Source organism: Henckelia pumila, chromosome 3, assembly GCF_033568475.1.
Source record: "Henckelia pumila isolate YLH828 chromosome 3, ASM3356847v2, whole genome shotgun sequence".
In the NCBI taxonomy this organism is placed as follows: domain Eukaryota; kingdom Viridiplantae; phylum Streptophyta; class Magnoliopsida; order Lamiales; family Gesneriaceae; genus Henckelia; species Henckelia pumila.
The window spans coordinates 166,441,271-166,456,674 of record NC_133122.1 but is presented as its reverse complement, the minus strand read 5'-3'; the positions used below and the strand labels follow the sequence as shown (position 1 = coordinate 166,456,674).

At 36.3% G+C, this 15,404-nt stretch overlaps 1 protein-coding gene across 1 annotated transcript in view; it reads left to right on the top strand.

Annotated features, from left to right (window-relative positions):
- Positions 1-1,496, top strand: part of LOC140893229 (protein TIC236, chloroplastic) — a 34,360-nt gene extending 32,864 nt beyond the window's left edge. The window contains exons 22-23 of the mRNA XM_073302296.1: positions 580-852; positions 1,102-1,496. Coding sequence (XP_073158397.1) covers positions 580-852; positions 1,102-1,248 — 420 coding nt within the window. The 3' untranslated portion in view covers positions 1,249-1,496. The remainder of the gene's footprint in view (positions 1-579; positions 853-1,101) is intronic.
- Positions 1,497-15,404: the final 13,908 nt, after the last annotated feature.

The window sequence follows — 15,404 nt, the reverse complement described above, 5'->3', positions numbered from 1 at the left end:
TAGCAACCAGATTTATAATGAACTGTGAGAAATTTTATGTACTTTGGACATAAATTGATTGATCCAAAATGAGGTTAGTGTGAGAATAAGGCTCAAAAGTTGGCATATGAGTAGTGTCTATCTACAATTAAACAGGTGTCTTAATCATGAATTTTATTTTTGCTACTATAGTTGGCTTACATTAAAAAGATGATAACATGATATGACTGGATTTAACTCTAGTGAACATTACAACAGTCTGTCCACACTTGTATGCCATGGGAGCGAATGAAGACTAAATTATTTCGAAGTCTGAGGTTCAAATCACGAGTGGTTGCGTGCTTGGAAATTTTCTTAAAGATATACAGACTGATAGACTCTAAAGCCGTGCTGCACGGGCCTCTTGCATGTTTTACATATGCTTGCCTTATGTGAAGAAAAATGTGGCATGTCGAATGTTCGAGGCTCTATCTGACTTCGTCTCTCTGCAAACACTGTTTTTGTTGCTATTCATTTAGTCTTTGTAAGTGTAGGACAGATATCAGTGTCTTTGAAAGAAAGGAAATTATTTTACATCATTTATGGTTTCTGACTAAACAGGCTGCTAGAGTCTTTGAGAGTCAACTAGCGGAATCAATATTAGAAGGTGATGGCCAGCTTGCATTCAAAAAACTTGCGACTGCGACGCTCGAAACCTTGATGCCAAGGATAGAGGGCAAGGGAGAATTTGGACAAGCTAGGTGGAGGCTTGTTTATGCTCCACAGATCCCAAGTCTACTTGCTGTAGACCCCACCGTTGATCCTCTCAAGTCTCTTGCTAGCAACATTTCATTCGGAACAGAAGTTGAAGTTCAACTGGGAAAGCGGCTTCAGGTTCTCAAATTTCCTTTTAGTTTCTATTTGAAAATTTGCGGGTGTTTTGTATTTGCCTCCCCTGTATTTAGTGTATTTCACACTTATTTTCCTCATCAAGTGAAAAACTTATAACATGCAGGGGAGATGAGTACAAGAAAACTTTGAGATTTGTTTAGGAGTGTTTGGGGGAACCCCTTGAAATGTGGATGCTAACCTCAACCTATTTCTGACTTTTTTTATTTCCTAAAAACCCTTCTATGTATTCAGGCCTCTGTCGTCAGACAGATGAAAGATTCAGAGATGGCGATGCAGTGGACATTGATCTACCAGCTTACAAGCCGATTGAGGGTTCTCCTACAATCCGGTCCATTCAAACGTCTGTTATTTGAATACTCTACAACTTCACAGGACTAGCCTTTAAAGCCAACTAGTTTTCTGCATTGTCTTTCTATGACATGAGTAGTGCAAGACAACACACACACACACACACACACACACACACACACACACACACACACACTCACACACACACTCACTGTTTTAGAGTAGGGTCAAGGCTTTCCTCACAGTGTTTTGGTGTAGTGTAAAGCCTTCCTGTTTGATTCAGGGAGATCTTGACAGTGTAAATTATTAATTCTTGTAAATATCCATTACATTCTTTATTTAAATATCTTGTTTAGTGGTTCTACTTTAGCAGCCTTATATTTTATATTCTACAATTAGTTCTCGTATGTGATGATCCATATCCATCATTTTCGCATAACGTGTTGGATGTGATTGCTAGTAGTAAAGGATCTTCCCCTTGCTAGTAGCCTTATATTTTATATTCTACAATTTGTCGCATGTTTAAATAATTGATGAGGGGAATTTAATTATATCAGAAAGTTAAAATAATTGGTTAAACAGTAACATTTTCAGAAAGTTTGACACGGCAAGTGTTGTCTTCGAAGCTTAAAGGGCAAATGACTAGGAGTGCAAACGAATCGAATCGAGCTGAATAATGATAAAAATTTAAGGCTTGAATTCGGCTCGAACTAAGTATAATCGAGTTCGATTCGAAATTCGAAAATTTTAAATATTTTGGTTCAAAATAAAGTTCGAGTTCGGCTCGAAATATTCGAACTTATTCGTGAACTATTCGAACTATTACTCGTATATTATGTTTCGAAAAACTCGAAATATTCGAAAAAGTTTGAAATGTATATATTTATTATATAATTGATAAGTGCAATTTATGCACTTAATTTATATATGATTTTACTTGGATTTTGTGATGTATCGAGTAGATATTATGCGTATTTGTTGTCATTTTTGTGAGATGCAAGGATTAGAGGAAAATTACCAAGAAGAAGCGGAAAGATGAAATACGAAGCAGCAACTTCAGAAAATTTCTAGGAATATTTGAAACATTCAAATCCGATCTCTACCGTTCATAATGAAGTTTAGGATGTTTTAAAGCTGCTGTAAAAATTTCAGCTGATCCGACGGTTAGAACTCAAGTTTTGAATTTTTCAAGAAGGCTGCGCAGATGGTGAAAAGGAAGCTACAGGTAGCGCCTAGGCGCTAGAGCTGTGTGAGAGAAAAATAAAAAAAAAACCGAAAGAGTAACGCGCCCGCGCTGCTCTGTGCGTGAAGTGTGCAGATTTTTGAGTTTTAAAATACATGATTTGTCAGGCTTTATTGGCGGGCTTCGTGGACATATAAAAAAGACTTCAAAGATTCAATAGAGGAGGAGAAACGCCACACAAGAGCTGCACAGAATTTGGCAAGAATCTAGGGAATATGCGGCACCCAAACAATACAACCACACACAACTAAGCATTCAAATAGGCTTGGAACACAGATTTGAGACATGAGAGCGAACGACAAGGGATAATCGAATCACAAGACAAATGACATTCATCTGGGGACGGAGAATCAACTCTAATCTGTGATTTTTATTATCTGCCTTGATTTATTATGAGATTTTTGAATATGTCTATGTGTTTAATTATTTAATTATAAACTTATTGGTTGTTTCTAGACATTGACGGATCTTGATTTGATTTTCATGTTTTGAATATTATTTTGTCTAATATTATTTGTTCTTAATAATTTATTTGTGTATTCTTGATTTGATCGCCTTTCAATTTACTGACCATAAATTGAATGTTAAATTTATTTGAAATCTGGCACTCGGGAGAGGAGATTTTTAATAGGATCATAGAAAAATACAACCTAGTTTTTTTAGAGGTCGGGAGGCCTACAAGTTTCTTTGAGGTCATTAAAAGAGAACCATATAACTTGATTAAATTGTTTTTTTGTTTGATTTCTGATAAGGATATCGAAATTAGCATTAGAATAATAACATTTACTCGGCGTTCGGGAGAGACAGTAAATAACAATTAAGTCTCCTTGACCTATAAATTGCAATATATGATATAATCAATTTATATGATTTGCATGAATGAAAATCGGGTGATATCTTGTATCTAGAACCCGTATCAGATTGTGTACCCAAAGCCATCCGTGAAATTTTGGATTTATTTTATTTTATTTTATTGTAGTTTATTGAATTTAAAACTTTGATTTTCTAAACAAAATTGAGATTATTTTAATTACAATATTTAGTGTGAATATAAATTTTCAATCGTCATGGGAACGATAATCTACTCATAAACTTGACACCGTGCACTTGCAGGCACAAAAATACGCAATAAATTTTTGGCACTGTTGCCGGGAATTGATTCAATTAATTGTGTACTAATACTGTTACCAAGTGATCTTGATTTTGATTTAGAATTATTATTTTTTTGTCTATTTATTATTTTATTGGATTAATTTATTTTGTTTTATCTATGTCTGCAGTTTATTCATAGATCTTAATGTTTTGAAAGTGCAGACGCAGTCGGGCTGAGGACTATAAACTAAGCGCTGCTTGGGAGGCAACCCAAGAGTTTTTAGTATTATTTATTTATTTTGTTTATTTGATTTTTATGTATTTACTTCTTAAATTTTTGTCCCTTGTCATTTTTTTATAGAATGTGTGGAGATTAAGTTTGGTGGTGTTACCCCTACTATACCCCAATGCGTTGCAAATAAAGATGAAAAGGATGAAGACTACTGATGGTCGTAGTCATAGGTACGTGCATTCTTCTGCTATTTAATTTGTTTATTTTACATTGAGGACAATGCATATTTTAAGTTTAGTTTTTTTTTTTTTTTGAGGGGGGGGGGGGGGGGGGGGTTTTTTAAAAATTTTGAACATTTTGAAAATTTTTTATGAGTTAGTTTGAGTTAAAGTGCATGATGAGTAATTGTGTTGGCCTATGATGAAAATAATTTTGTGTAAAAAATGTCAATGTTAGCTATATTTAATCTTGAGTTCTCACTCATATGCACTATGCCTTGATTGTTTAGACCCGAGTGATTAGAAAAGCTTTGTAATTTTATGCGTGAATTGGATGATTCGACTCTTAACTTTGGTGATTTATACTCAAAATCGAAGTATACTAATACGAGCTTAGATATGATTTAGGCAATTTTAATGAGTATCTAAAAAGTTGCAAAAGCAACGGAGAGAATTTTTTTTAAAACAACTCCATCCGGGCCTGGAACGGGATTGAAATCCTAATCACCAATCCATGGCTAAGTTTGCGGATAAAATGAGGTTGATGCTCTATCCGGGCTATAGACGAGGGGATTGAAATTCGAATTCTATATTTAGTTATAACTATGTTTGTGGGTAATTATTGAGGCTAAATAAAATAAAACTGGGTGCAAAATCCGGAGATTTTATGAAAAACTGTGATATAAATTGAAAAGTTCTTTTGATCTTAGTGAGTAGAAGTTGAACTTGGTCTAGAGTGTTTTGAAACTAGAGAGCGAAGTTGATGATTCTATGAAACAAAATTGTTGCATTAGTGTATCGAAAGCGGGGAGGATAGAAAAGATTGACAAATCACACACACACGAGAACTCTTGAAAAAATTAGCGGACATGTGTATTGAATCTTGAAATTTAAAAATTCGGAGGCCGACTATATTGCTCATTATTATTTTGCTCGGGACTAGCAAAATTCTAAGTTTGGGGGATTTGATAAGTGCAATTTATGCACTTAATTTATATATGATTTTACTTGGCTTTTGTGATGTATCGAGTGGATATTATGCGTATTTGTTGTTGTTTTTGTGAGATGCAAGGATTAGAGGAAAATTACCAAGAAGAAGCGAAAAGATGAAATACGAATCAGAAACTTCAGAAAATTGCTAGGAATATTTGAAACATCCAAATCCGATCTCCACCGTTCATAATGAATTTTAGGATGCTTTAAATCTGCTGTAAAACTTTCAGCTCGATTCGATGGTTAGAACTCAAGTTATGAATTTTTTAAGAAGGCTGCGCAGGTGGTGAAAAGGAAGCTACAGGTAGCGCCTAGGCGCTAGAGCTGTGCGGGAGAAAAATAAAAAAAACCGAAATAGCAGCGTTCCCACTTCTCTTTTTCGGGCGTGCCCACGCTGCTCTGTGTGTGAAGTGTGCAGATTTTTGAGTTTTTAAAATACATGATTTGTCGGGATTTATTTGGCGGGCTTTGAGGACATATAAAAAGGACTTCAAAGACACAATAGAGGAGGAGAGACGCCGCACAAGAGCCGCACAGAATTTGACAAGAATATAGGGAAGAAGAAGCGGCACCCAAACAACACAACCACACACAACTAAGCATTCAAGTAGGCTTGGGACACAGATTTGAGACGTGAGAGCGAACGACAAGGGATAATCGAATCACAAGACAGATGACATTCATCTGGGGACGGAGAATCAACTCTAATTTGTGATTTTTATTATCTGCCTTGATTTATTATGAGATTTTTGAATATGTCTATGTGTTTAATTATTTAATTATAAACTTATTGGTTGTTTCTAGAGACTGACAGATCTTGATTTGATTTTCATGTTTTGAATATTATTTTTCCTAATATTATTTGTTCTTAATAATTTATTTGTATATTCTTGATTTGATCACCTTTTAATTTACTGGCCATAAATTGAATGTTAAATTTATTTTAAATCTGACACCTAGGAGAGGAGATTTTGAATAGGATCATAGGAAAAAACAACCTAGGATTTTTGTAGAGGTTGGGAGGCCTACAAGTTCCTTTGAGGTAATTAAAAGTGAACCATAGAACTTGATTAAATTGTTTTGTTGTTTGATTTCTGATAGGGATATCGAAATTAGCATTAGAATAATAACATTTACTCGGCGCTCAGGAGAGGCAGTAAATAACAATTAAGTGTTCTTGGCCTATAAATTTGAATAGATGATATAATCAATTTATATGATTTGCATGAATGAAAATCGAGTGATATCTTGTATCTCGAACCCGTCTCAGATCGTGTACCTAAAGCCATCCTTGAAATTCTGGATTTATTTTATTTTATTTTATTTTATTTTAGTTTAGTTTATTGAATTTAAAACTTTTATTTTCTAAAAAACGTTGTGGTTATTTTAATTAGAGTATTTAGTGTGAATATAAATTTTTAATCATCGTGGAAACGATACTCTACTCATCATATATTAAAACATAATACCGTGCACTTGCGGGCACAAAAATATGCAACAATAATTATATTATATTAATAAAATATTATAAGACTCGCGAACTATTCGCAAACTATCGAACAAAATAATTTTGACTCGAGCTCGGCTTGAAAAAAGGCTCAAACATGTTTGGATTCGGCTCGAGTTCGATAAGTTCGAATACGAATCAATTATTTATCGAGTTGGCCCGAAAAACTCGCGAATCGGCTTGATTCATTTACACCCTTAGGCAAATCAGTTTTCCTGTTCAGTTGCCATCATCAAACCATAATAAATACGCCTGAACTTCTTGAAATTTTGAACAATATAATTTTGTTTCTGTGATTAAATTTTTTCATTTATATAGTTTAATAAGGGAAATGATAAATAAAAGAGACATGATAAATAAATTCCCAACAACAAACAGAAGTTTGTTGTCGGTCCTTAAGTCATGTATCGTAGTGTTTATGTTTGAGCTCCATATCTCGTGTGTATAGTACAGATTTGATGTCTAATATTTAGGTTTTACGTATGTGAGTGGGTCTGTAATTCATCTATTCTAATCGTGAAATTCATTATCGTTCTCGATTTTAACGATTTAATTACCAAATTTTATATTCTAGTACTGAATTAAAACGATTATATGTAAAGTACGCGTTGTATTAAAATTTGGTGGCTGAAAGTGTGGTTCTTTAATTTTTTTTGGTATGAAAGTCGCAGACACTACGAAGAAGAAAAAAACGTCGTAGGTGAAGACGGATATGAAACCCAAAAAAAGTTTGAAGGTTTTTTCTTTGAAATATGTTTTCATCTTGGAAATCGACCAAAATATCGTTTTTTTGCAATTATTTGACGGTTTCTGCATTCTGGTGTTGATTGTGGTTACTTTTTTTGTTTAAATTATTTATTTATTTTCTTTTATAAATTATTTGAAATTGTTGAATGATTATGCAGAAGTTCATTATTTTTGTTATAATGCTTGACTTTGATTTCGTTATCAACAATTGCTAGTATTTTGTTCTTTAATTTGATAAGAACTTATTTATTTATTCGGTTTGTCACATTGGAGTTCTTACACGAAATCCTTCAATAGTATTTTAAGGTTCATAAATTATTTTTTAGTTATTTATTTTCATGTGTTTAATCTCAATTTTTATGTTGTTATTCTTGAATTTACTATGTGGTTTCTGTTTATATTGTTGGCCGCTTCAGTAGAATAATTATTCATCTGAAATAATTGAATGATTATGGTAAATCCGTTTTTTCCCAAAATTTATTTTGGTTCTTGATTTTTTTTCTTAAACTTCTTTTTAATGCATTTTGTAGTTTCATTTGAGTGTTTAGCACGTGACAAAGAAGAAATATGGACATATAAAAAGACAGTGAAGATGGACATTTATCCAGCCCGGGTTGCGACGAGTATATTATCTGATGAACATGGATAGCTGAAAAACAAGTTGAATGATTTTTATTACATGATTATGCTTTTGGGGTTGATGTAAGTACAACAATAATTAATTATTAGGACAAAATTTTGTAAATTCAAGGTGATTCAATCTGTTATTTAAGCTTCAGTGAAACCAATTTGTATGTGTGTTCTCTATTTTTGGTACAAGAATTTAAGCTTATAATTAGTGTGATGATCCGAGTTTAGATGGTTTCTTGTGCTGTCTTGTGCTGTCAATGTTAGAGTTGAGTCCAAAAACATGATCTTGTTGTAGGTACATGTACTAAGACTTGTTGGCTATGAGTTTGATGTATTACTTATATTCTCAAGACTTTAGATGATGTATATTATTTCTTAGGACTTGAATTGTTGTTGTATACAATGATTCTTGTTTGATATGTTAGCCTATCTTGAATTGATTTTAAGACTTTGTTATGATTTATTTCTATCAACTTGATCATGTTAGAATGCATGATAGCTTAGGATTTGGAATAGGCTTTGTATGAGTTGATAGTAGTTGATGAAGGAATAAAGGAACACATTTTGACAGCAAAATTGCACCAGATGGATTTTCTGGGAATTGAGCTCGCTTGATCGGGTGATTCCTACCGATCGAGCGAGGCCTTAATTTTGGAAGCAGAACCATGAGCAATTTGTGCTCGCTCGATCGGTGAAGATTGACCGATCGAGCGAGGCCACATTTGAACTTACCCGAGAGTTGGGCTTAAGTGCTCGCTCGATCGGTAACTTTTCCCCGATCGAGCGAGGTGCTCTAATTCTAAATTTTTTTTTTTTTTTTACTTTGTTTAAACTTTGATTCTTTGTCTATTAATTATGATTTGATTCATGAGAGATTAGAACTCGGGTTGTCACAACAGGTGGTATCAGAGCGAGAAAATTCTGGACTGAATAGATAGTGAGTGGGGTAGATCGAGTCATCTTCCTTGCTTCTTTATTTTAATTATGCTATGATGTAATTACATGATTGAATTACATGTTGTAAATGCTAGCATGATTTACTTTCAAGTATTTTATTACATGATGTTGTATTTATTTTATTTGAAAGTATGATTATGATGATTAAAGACGCATGCTTACTGGACTATCTGAACTAATTAGAGGCATGTGTTCTGATGAATTATGATATGCTACCTGATTATCGGAATTGATTGGAAGCATGTTGTGGTTGAGTACTTCGATTATTTTTTTTAAAGATTGAATCAGAACCGAGTCTTGATCAGAGGTAAGATGATCAGAGGAGGACTGAGATAGATTTGATGATTGTGGTATCCTAACCCTTTTGATAATCAGATATGTCTCGACGACCAGGACGACCTCCTCTTAGACCACGGGTTCCTACTCCTATGCCAGAGCAGACAGTTCATACTTCTCTGCCAGAACAGACACTGGTAACACCGATAGTACCTCAAGCTGCAGTCCCGAGCAATGAACAGGGAAGTACCTCTCGAGATATGACAAATATGACTGCCACACCGATGGAAACATTATTGAAAAGATTTCAATCATACCATCCGCCTACTCTGAACGGTACTGAAAATGCAGTTGTATGTGAAGGATGGATCGATGACATGGAGATGTTGTTTGATTCGCTTGATTATGGTGATGAGCGGAGAGTCAGATTAATTGGACATCAGTTTCATGAGGTTGCGAAGAGCTGGTGGTCCACGACCAAGAAAGCTTTGGAGCGTAGAGGAACTGTACTGACGTGGAATGTCTTCAAAACTGAGTTTTACCAACGCTTCTTTCCAGTGTCTTACCGCAAAGATAAAGGTGCAGAATTTGCAAACCTGAAGCAGGGAAACTTAAATATTGAAGACTATGTTGCAAAATTCACTACATTGCTACGTTTTGCTCCACATGTTTATGATAGTGACAAGGCTATGGCTGATCAGTTCATTAATGGACTAACTCCTGAGGTCTTTACTTTGGTAAACACATGGCGACCGAATAATTTTGCTGATGCTATGAACAGTGCCAAAGGAGCAGAAGCTGGTTTGATACAATAGCGAGGAGCTTCGTATATCGCTCAGCCTCCGAGACAGTCACAACCCTCAGCTCCGATTTCGCAACAACCTCCTCGATTTGAAGGTGGTGGTAGTAGCAGTGGCAAGAAAGGATATTTGCAAGCTCGAGGAAAACAGTTTAAGAAGTCAGGGAGCAGTTCTTCGAGTTCTAGTGGCACGAAACAGAAGACAGGAGTGTTTTGTAACAATTGCGGTGGAGGTCATCCAACCGATCAGTGCCGAGGTGTATTTGGGAGGTGCCATATATGTCAGACTGGCCATGTTGCGAGGGTGTGTCCTCAGAGAGGTTCTGGACAGTCACGAGGTGCAAAGTCATCACGATCAGTGGCTCAACCTGCGAGGCAAGCCTCTTCTGTTCATTCCTTTCAACCACCACATCCACAGCAACAGCCAAGGCCAGGAGGGAATCAGACAGGTAGTCAGCCACAAAGACAGCAGGCTCATGTCTTTGCACTGACGGAGGAACAGGAACAGGGAGCACCAGATGACGTGATTGCAGGTAACTTTTCTCTTTGAGGTTATCCTGCATATGTATTGATAGATATAGGTGCATCCCATACGTTTATCTCTACACGATTTTCATCCTTACATGCTTTGCCTATTGAATCATTATCTGTTGTAGTATCTGTCTCTTCTCCTTTGGGGAAAGGTCTTATATCTATTCAGACAGTTAAGAATTGTTTGTTACAGTATGACGGTAATGAGATAGAGATAGATTGTTTTGTGCTTGGTTTGTCTGATTTTGACTGAATTATTGGGATTGATATGCTAAACAAGTACAGAGCTACCGTAGACCGTTTTCAAAAGATAGTGAGATTCAGACCTGAGATGGCTGGAGAATGGAAATTCTATGGTAAGGGTTCTCGTGCTAAGATTCCTCTGATTTCTGTATTATCTATGACCCGAATTTTGCAGAAAGGAGCGGAGGGATTTATTTTTTATGCAGTTGATATTTTGAAAACTAGCCCGAACCTGGCTGAATTGCCAGTGGTTAGTGAATTTGCGGATGTGTTCCCTGATAAGATTCCAGGACTACCTCCGTATAGTGAGATTGATTTCCACATAGAACTGATGCCAGGTACTGCACCGATTTCAAAAGCACCTTATCGAATGGCACCAGTGGAATTGAAAGAGTTGAAAGATCAGTTGGAAGATTTACTGGCCAAGGGATACATTCGACCCAGTGTTTCTCCTTGGGGAGCTCCAGTATTATTTGTTCGAAAGAAAGACGGTTCAATGAGATTGTGCATCGACTACCGGCAACTGAACAAGGCAACGGTAAAGAACAAATACCCTTTGCCTCGTATTGATGATTTATTTGACCAATTACAGGGTTTTTCTATGTATTCCAAGATCGATCTGAGATCTGGATACCATCAGCTGAGAGTTCGGGATTCTGATATTCTGAAAACTGCTTTCAGAACCAGGTATGGCCACTATGAGTTTATAGTTATGCCGTTTGGTCTGACAAATGCTCCTGCTGTGTTTATGGCTTTGATGAACCGTGTGTTTCAGAAATATCTCGACGATTTTGTGATAATTTTTATTGAAGATATTCTGATATATTCGAAGAATCTGATTGATCATTCTGAGCATTTGAGAACTGTGTTGAAGATTCTGAGATCTGAGAAACTGTATGCTAAACTGTCGAAATGTGAGTTTTGGCTGAAACAGGTTGTGTTTCTTGGACATATCATATCCGGAGATGGTATATCTGTTGATCCAAGTAAAGTCGAGGCAGTGATCAAGTGGTTTAGACCTACATCTGTTCCTGAAATTCATAGTATTATGGGTTTGGCTGGGTATTATCGTCGTTTTATTAAAGATTTTTCCAGTATTGCGAAGCCGATTACTCAGTTAACTCAGAAGAATGCTCCTTTTATCTAGTCTGAAGCTTGTGAATCCAATTTTGTTGAGTTGAAGAAGCGACTGACCAGTGCACCAGTCTTGATGATCCCTTCAGGTACTGGTGGTTTCACTGTTTACTGTGATGCATCTCATCGAGGTTTGGGGTGTGTTTTGATGCAGCGAGGGCATGTGATTGCTTATGCCTCGAGACAGTTGAAGCCTCACGAGACCAGATATCCGATTCATGACCTTGAATTGGCCGCCATTGTATTTGCTTTGAAGATTTGGCGACATTATCTGTACGGGGAACAATTTGAGATTTATTCTGATCACAAGAGTCAGAAATATTTATTTTCACAGTCAGAATTGAATATGAGACAGCGTAGATGGCTTGATTTGCTTAAAGATTTTGATTGTGAGATTAAATACTATCCGGGGAAATCGAATGCAGCAGCTGATGCACTGAGTCGAAAGGCTTATCTCTATCAACGATTGGTGTATCTCATTTGATTGAAGATTGTTGTTTTTCGGGATTAGTATTTGATATGAATTGTCAACCTCTGCGACTTTATCAAATTCAAGTTGAACCAGAGATATTTTTGAGAATTAAAGAAGCTCAGAAACTTGATCAGAATGTGCAGAATTCGATTGAGAAAGTTCGATCAGGGCATGTATCTGAATACCAGATTCGAGATGATCTTCTTTATGTTCACAATCGCCTTGTAGTGCCTGATATTTCTGATGTGCGACAACAACTACTGAAAGAGGCGCATTGTAGTCGTTATAGTATTCATCCTGGTGGGAGAAAGATGTACAACGATTTGAAGACTCGATATTGGTGGAAACCAATGAAGTCTGATATCACTGCTTTTGTGTCTCGATGTCTTAATTGCCAGCAGGTGAAAGCTGAAAGGAAGAAACCTCCTGGTTTGTTACAGAGTTTGTCAGTGCCTGAATGGAAATGGGATCATATTTCCATGGACTTTGTGACGAAGTTACCTCGATCTTCTAGAGGTTGTGATGCTATCTGGGTGATTATCGATAGATTAACGAAATCAGCGTGTTTTATTCCTTATCGTATGACATATAGACACGATCAGATGGCAGAGATTTATGTCCGAGAAGTTGTCAGACTACATGGAGTGCCGAAGTCTATTGTATCAGATCGTGATCCTCGATTTACATCTCATTTTTGGTACAGTTTACAGAGTTCTTTGGGTACTCAGCTACACTTGAGCACAGCATATCATCCACAGACGGACGGACAGTCTGAACGTACCATTCAGACCTTGGAGGACATGTTGAGAGCTGTAGTGCTTGATTTTGGCACCAGTTGGCAAGAATCACTACCACTTTGTGAATTCTCGTACAACAACAGCTATCAATCGAGTATTGAAATGGCTCCGTTTGAAGCCTTATATGGAAGAAAATGTCGTTCTCCTTTGTGTTGGGATGATATTTCTGAAGTACCTGACATTGGACCTGACATGATTCGAGATATGACTGAACAAGTTAAGCTTATTCAGAAACGAATGAAGACAGCACAGGATAGACAAACGAAGTATGCCAATATCTGACGTCGACCTTTGTCTTTTGAACAGGGGGATCGAGTATTTTTGAAGATTTTTCCGTTCAGAGGTACTGTACGATTTGGCAAGCGAGGGAAGTTGTCTCCACGATATATCGGTCCATATGAGATTCTGGAGAAAATAGGCAACTTGCCTATCGATTAGCTTTGCCTCCATCCTTGTCTGGAATACATGATGTCTTTCATGATGCTTCGAAAATACCTTGCTGATGAATCTCATGTGCTTCAACCTGATGAGGCTGAACTCGACAAAACTTTGAGTTATTTTGAGAAGCCAATTCAGATTCTTGATCGTAAGGACAAGCAACTTCGAACGAAGACTATTCCGCTTGTGAAAGTTCAGTGGAGTCGTCATGGTATTGAAGAAGTTACTTGGGAGACGGAATCAGATATGCGACAGCGATTTCCAGAGATGTTTCAATGATGTCAGTTCTCCTTTAGTTTTCTGTTATCCGATATATCTTGTGTGCTATTCGTACTTGCGATTTCGAGGACGAAATCTAATCTTAGTGGGGGAGAATTGTAATACCCGAAATTATTTAATTTTAATCCGAGAATAATTAATTTGGGAATAATTGGAGTTTTGATTTAAATTCTAATATTCTTAAATTGATTAGGATTGAAATTGAATGAAATGAGAAGTTGAGAACTGAATTGCAGTTATTGAAGACTTGAGGGGCCAAAGTGCAAATAGTTGAAAATTGTTGGACAATTGTGATTTGTATATGTATTCACGTGTGATACAACACATTCCATCAGAATATTCAGAGGAAGGAACCGAGGGGATGGACAAGGAAAGCTTCAATATTTTCTTCAACTTGTAATTGCAATATCTTGAGTTCCGGTTATCCGATTTTGATTTCGAAAGGTGTTTTGAAATCCTTGCAAGAAGTCCTTCGAATTGATGTAAGTTTTCTCTTAGTTCATTATGATTTGGGAATTCAAAAATGACAGAGATCAGAATTGTGTATGAATTGTTGTTATTGAACTTCTATGTTGTGTTTTGTTGAAATTGGGTTGAAGATGGTTGTTGTATCCATTTTGTATGAATTCTCAGCAAGTATTGCAACGTTTCTATTCTATATTCTGCTGGTTTTGATTGAAATTCAGCTGGTATCATTATAGAAGGGTTATACTTGAGTTTCGGGATTGCCGACTTTAACCGTTACGCCGTCGAACTTATGATTTGAGGCTGTTTTGCTATTGTATCTTGGACTAAGATGTTGTTGGGTTGTAGCTGATGATTACTTGGTTTATATGTTGTGATTTCAGTTCATAAACAGGGCACTTCAACTCAACAATCTCGACTTCGAAACCGATAAAAGAAAGAACAAGGTTGGTAGCTTTTTGCCTTGAAGTTTGGTTGAAGCTTGAGCAAATTTTGAGATAGGTTGGTTATTGTATTGTACAGATTTTGACAAGCTAGAAGACATCTTAAACATCTCATTTGTAAGGTAAAAGTGGACTACTATTTGAATGGGATTATAACTCGAGATGGTTTGTATCGAGTTTCCTAAATCACATACTTCTTTGATTTTATATGTTTTCTATGACTTATTGAATGAGTCTATTGTGTTAAGGAATGCTATATTGACTCTATATGTGCATTCATCTTGAGAAACCAATTTCTTGATTTTGAAATGAACGGAAACGTTCGATTAGACGATTTGAGGGATTGTATATGTATGGCCTGGGTGGTTGTTTTAGCCTAGCGTCTGATTTACATATATAATGACTTCAAAGTCTAGAGAAGCAAGATAAGTAGCCCCACCTCGATCGAGAGAGTCGGTGGTTAGTTATGATATCTTCTTCTCGGGATCCCAACCGATGAAACGATAGAGTTCGATTAGTGAACCTTGTTTTAAAACATGCATTGTTTTTATGTATATCATGAGTTTGATATATGTTTTATATGCATGCTTAGTTGCTTTTACTGGGAAATATATTTCTCACCAGAGTTATCCGGCTATTGTTGTGTTGTATGTGTCATGGCAATAGGCGAGAGTGGAACTGGGCAAAAGCGATCTTGAAGAACAAGGGATGAGGAGATTAGTGTGATGATCCGAGTTTAGATGGTTTCTT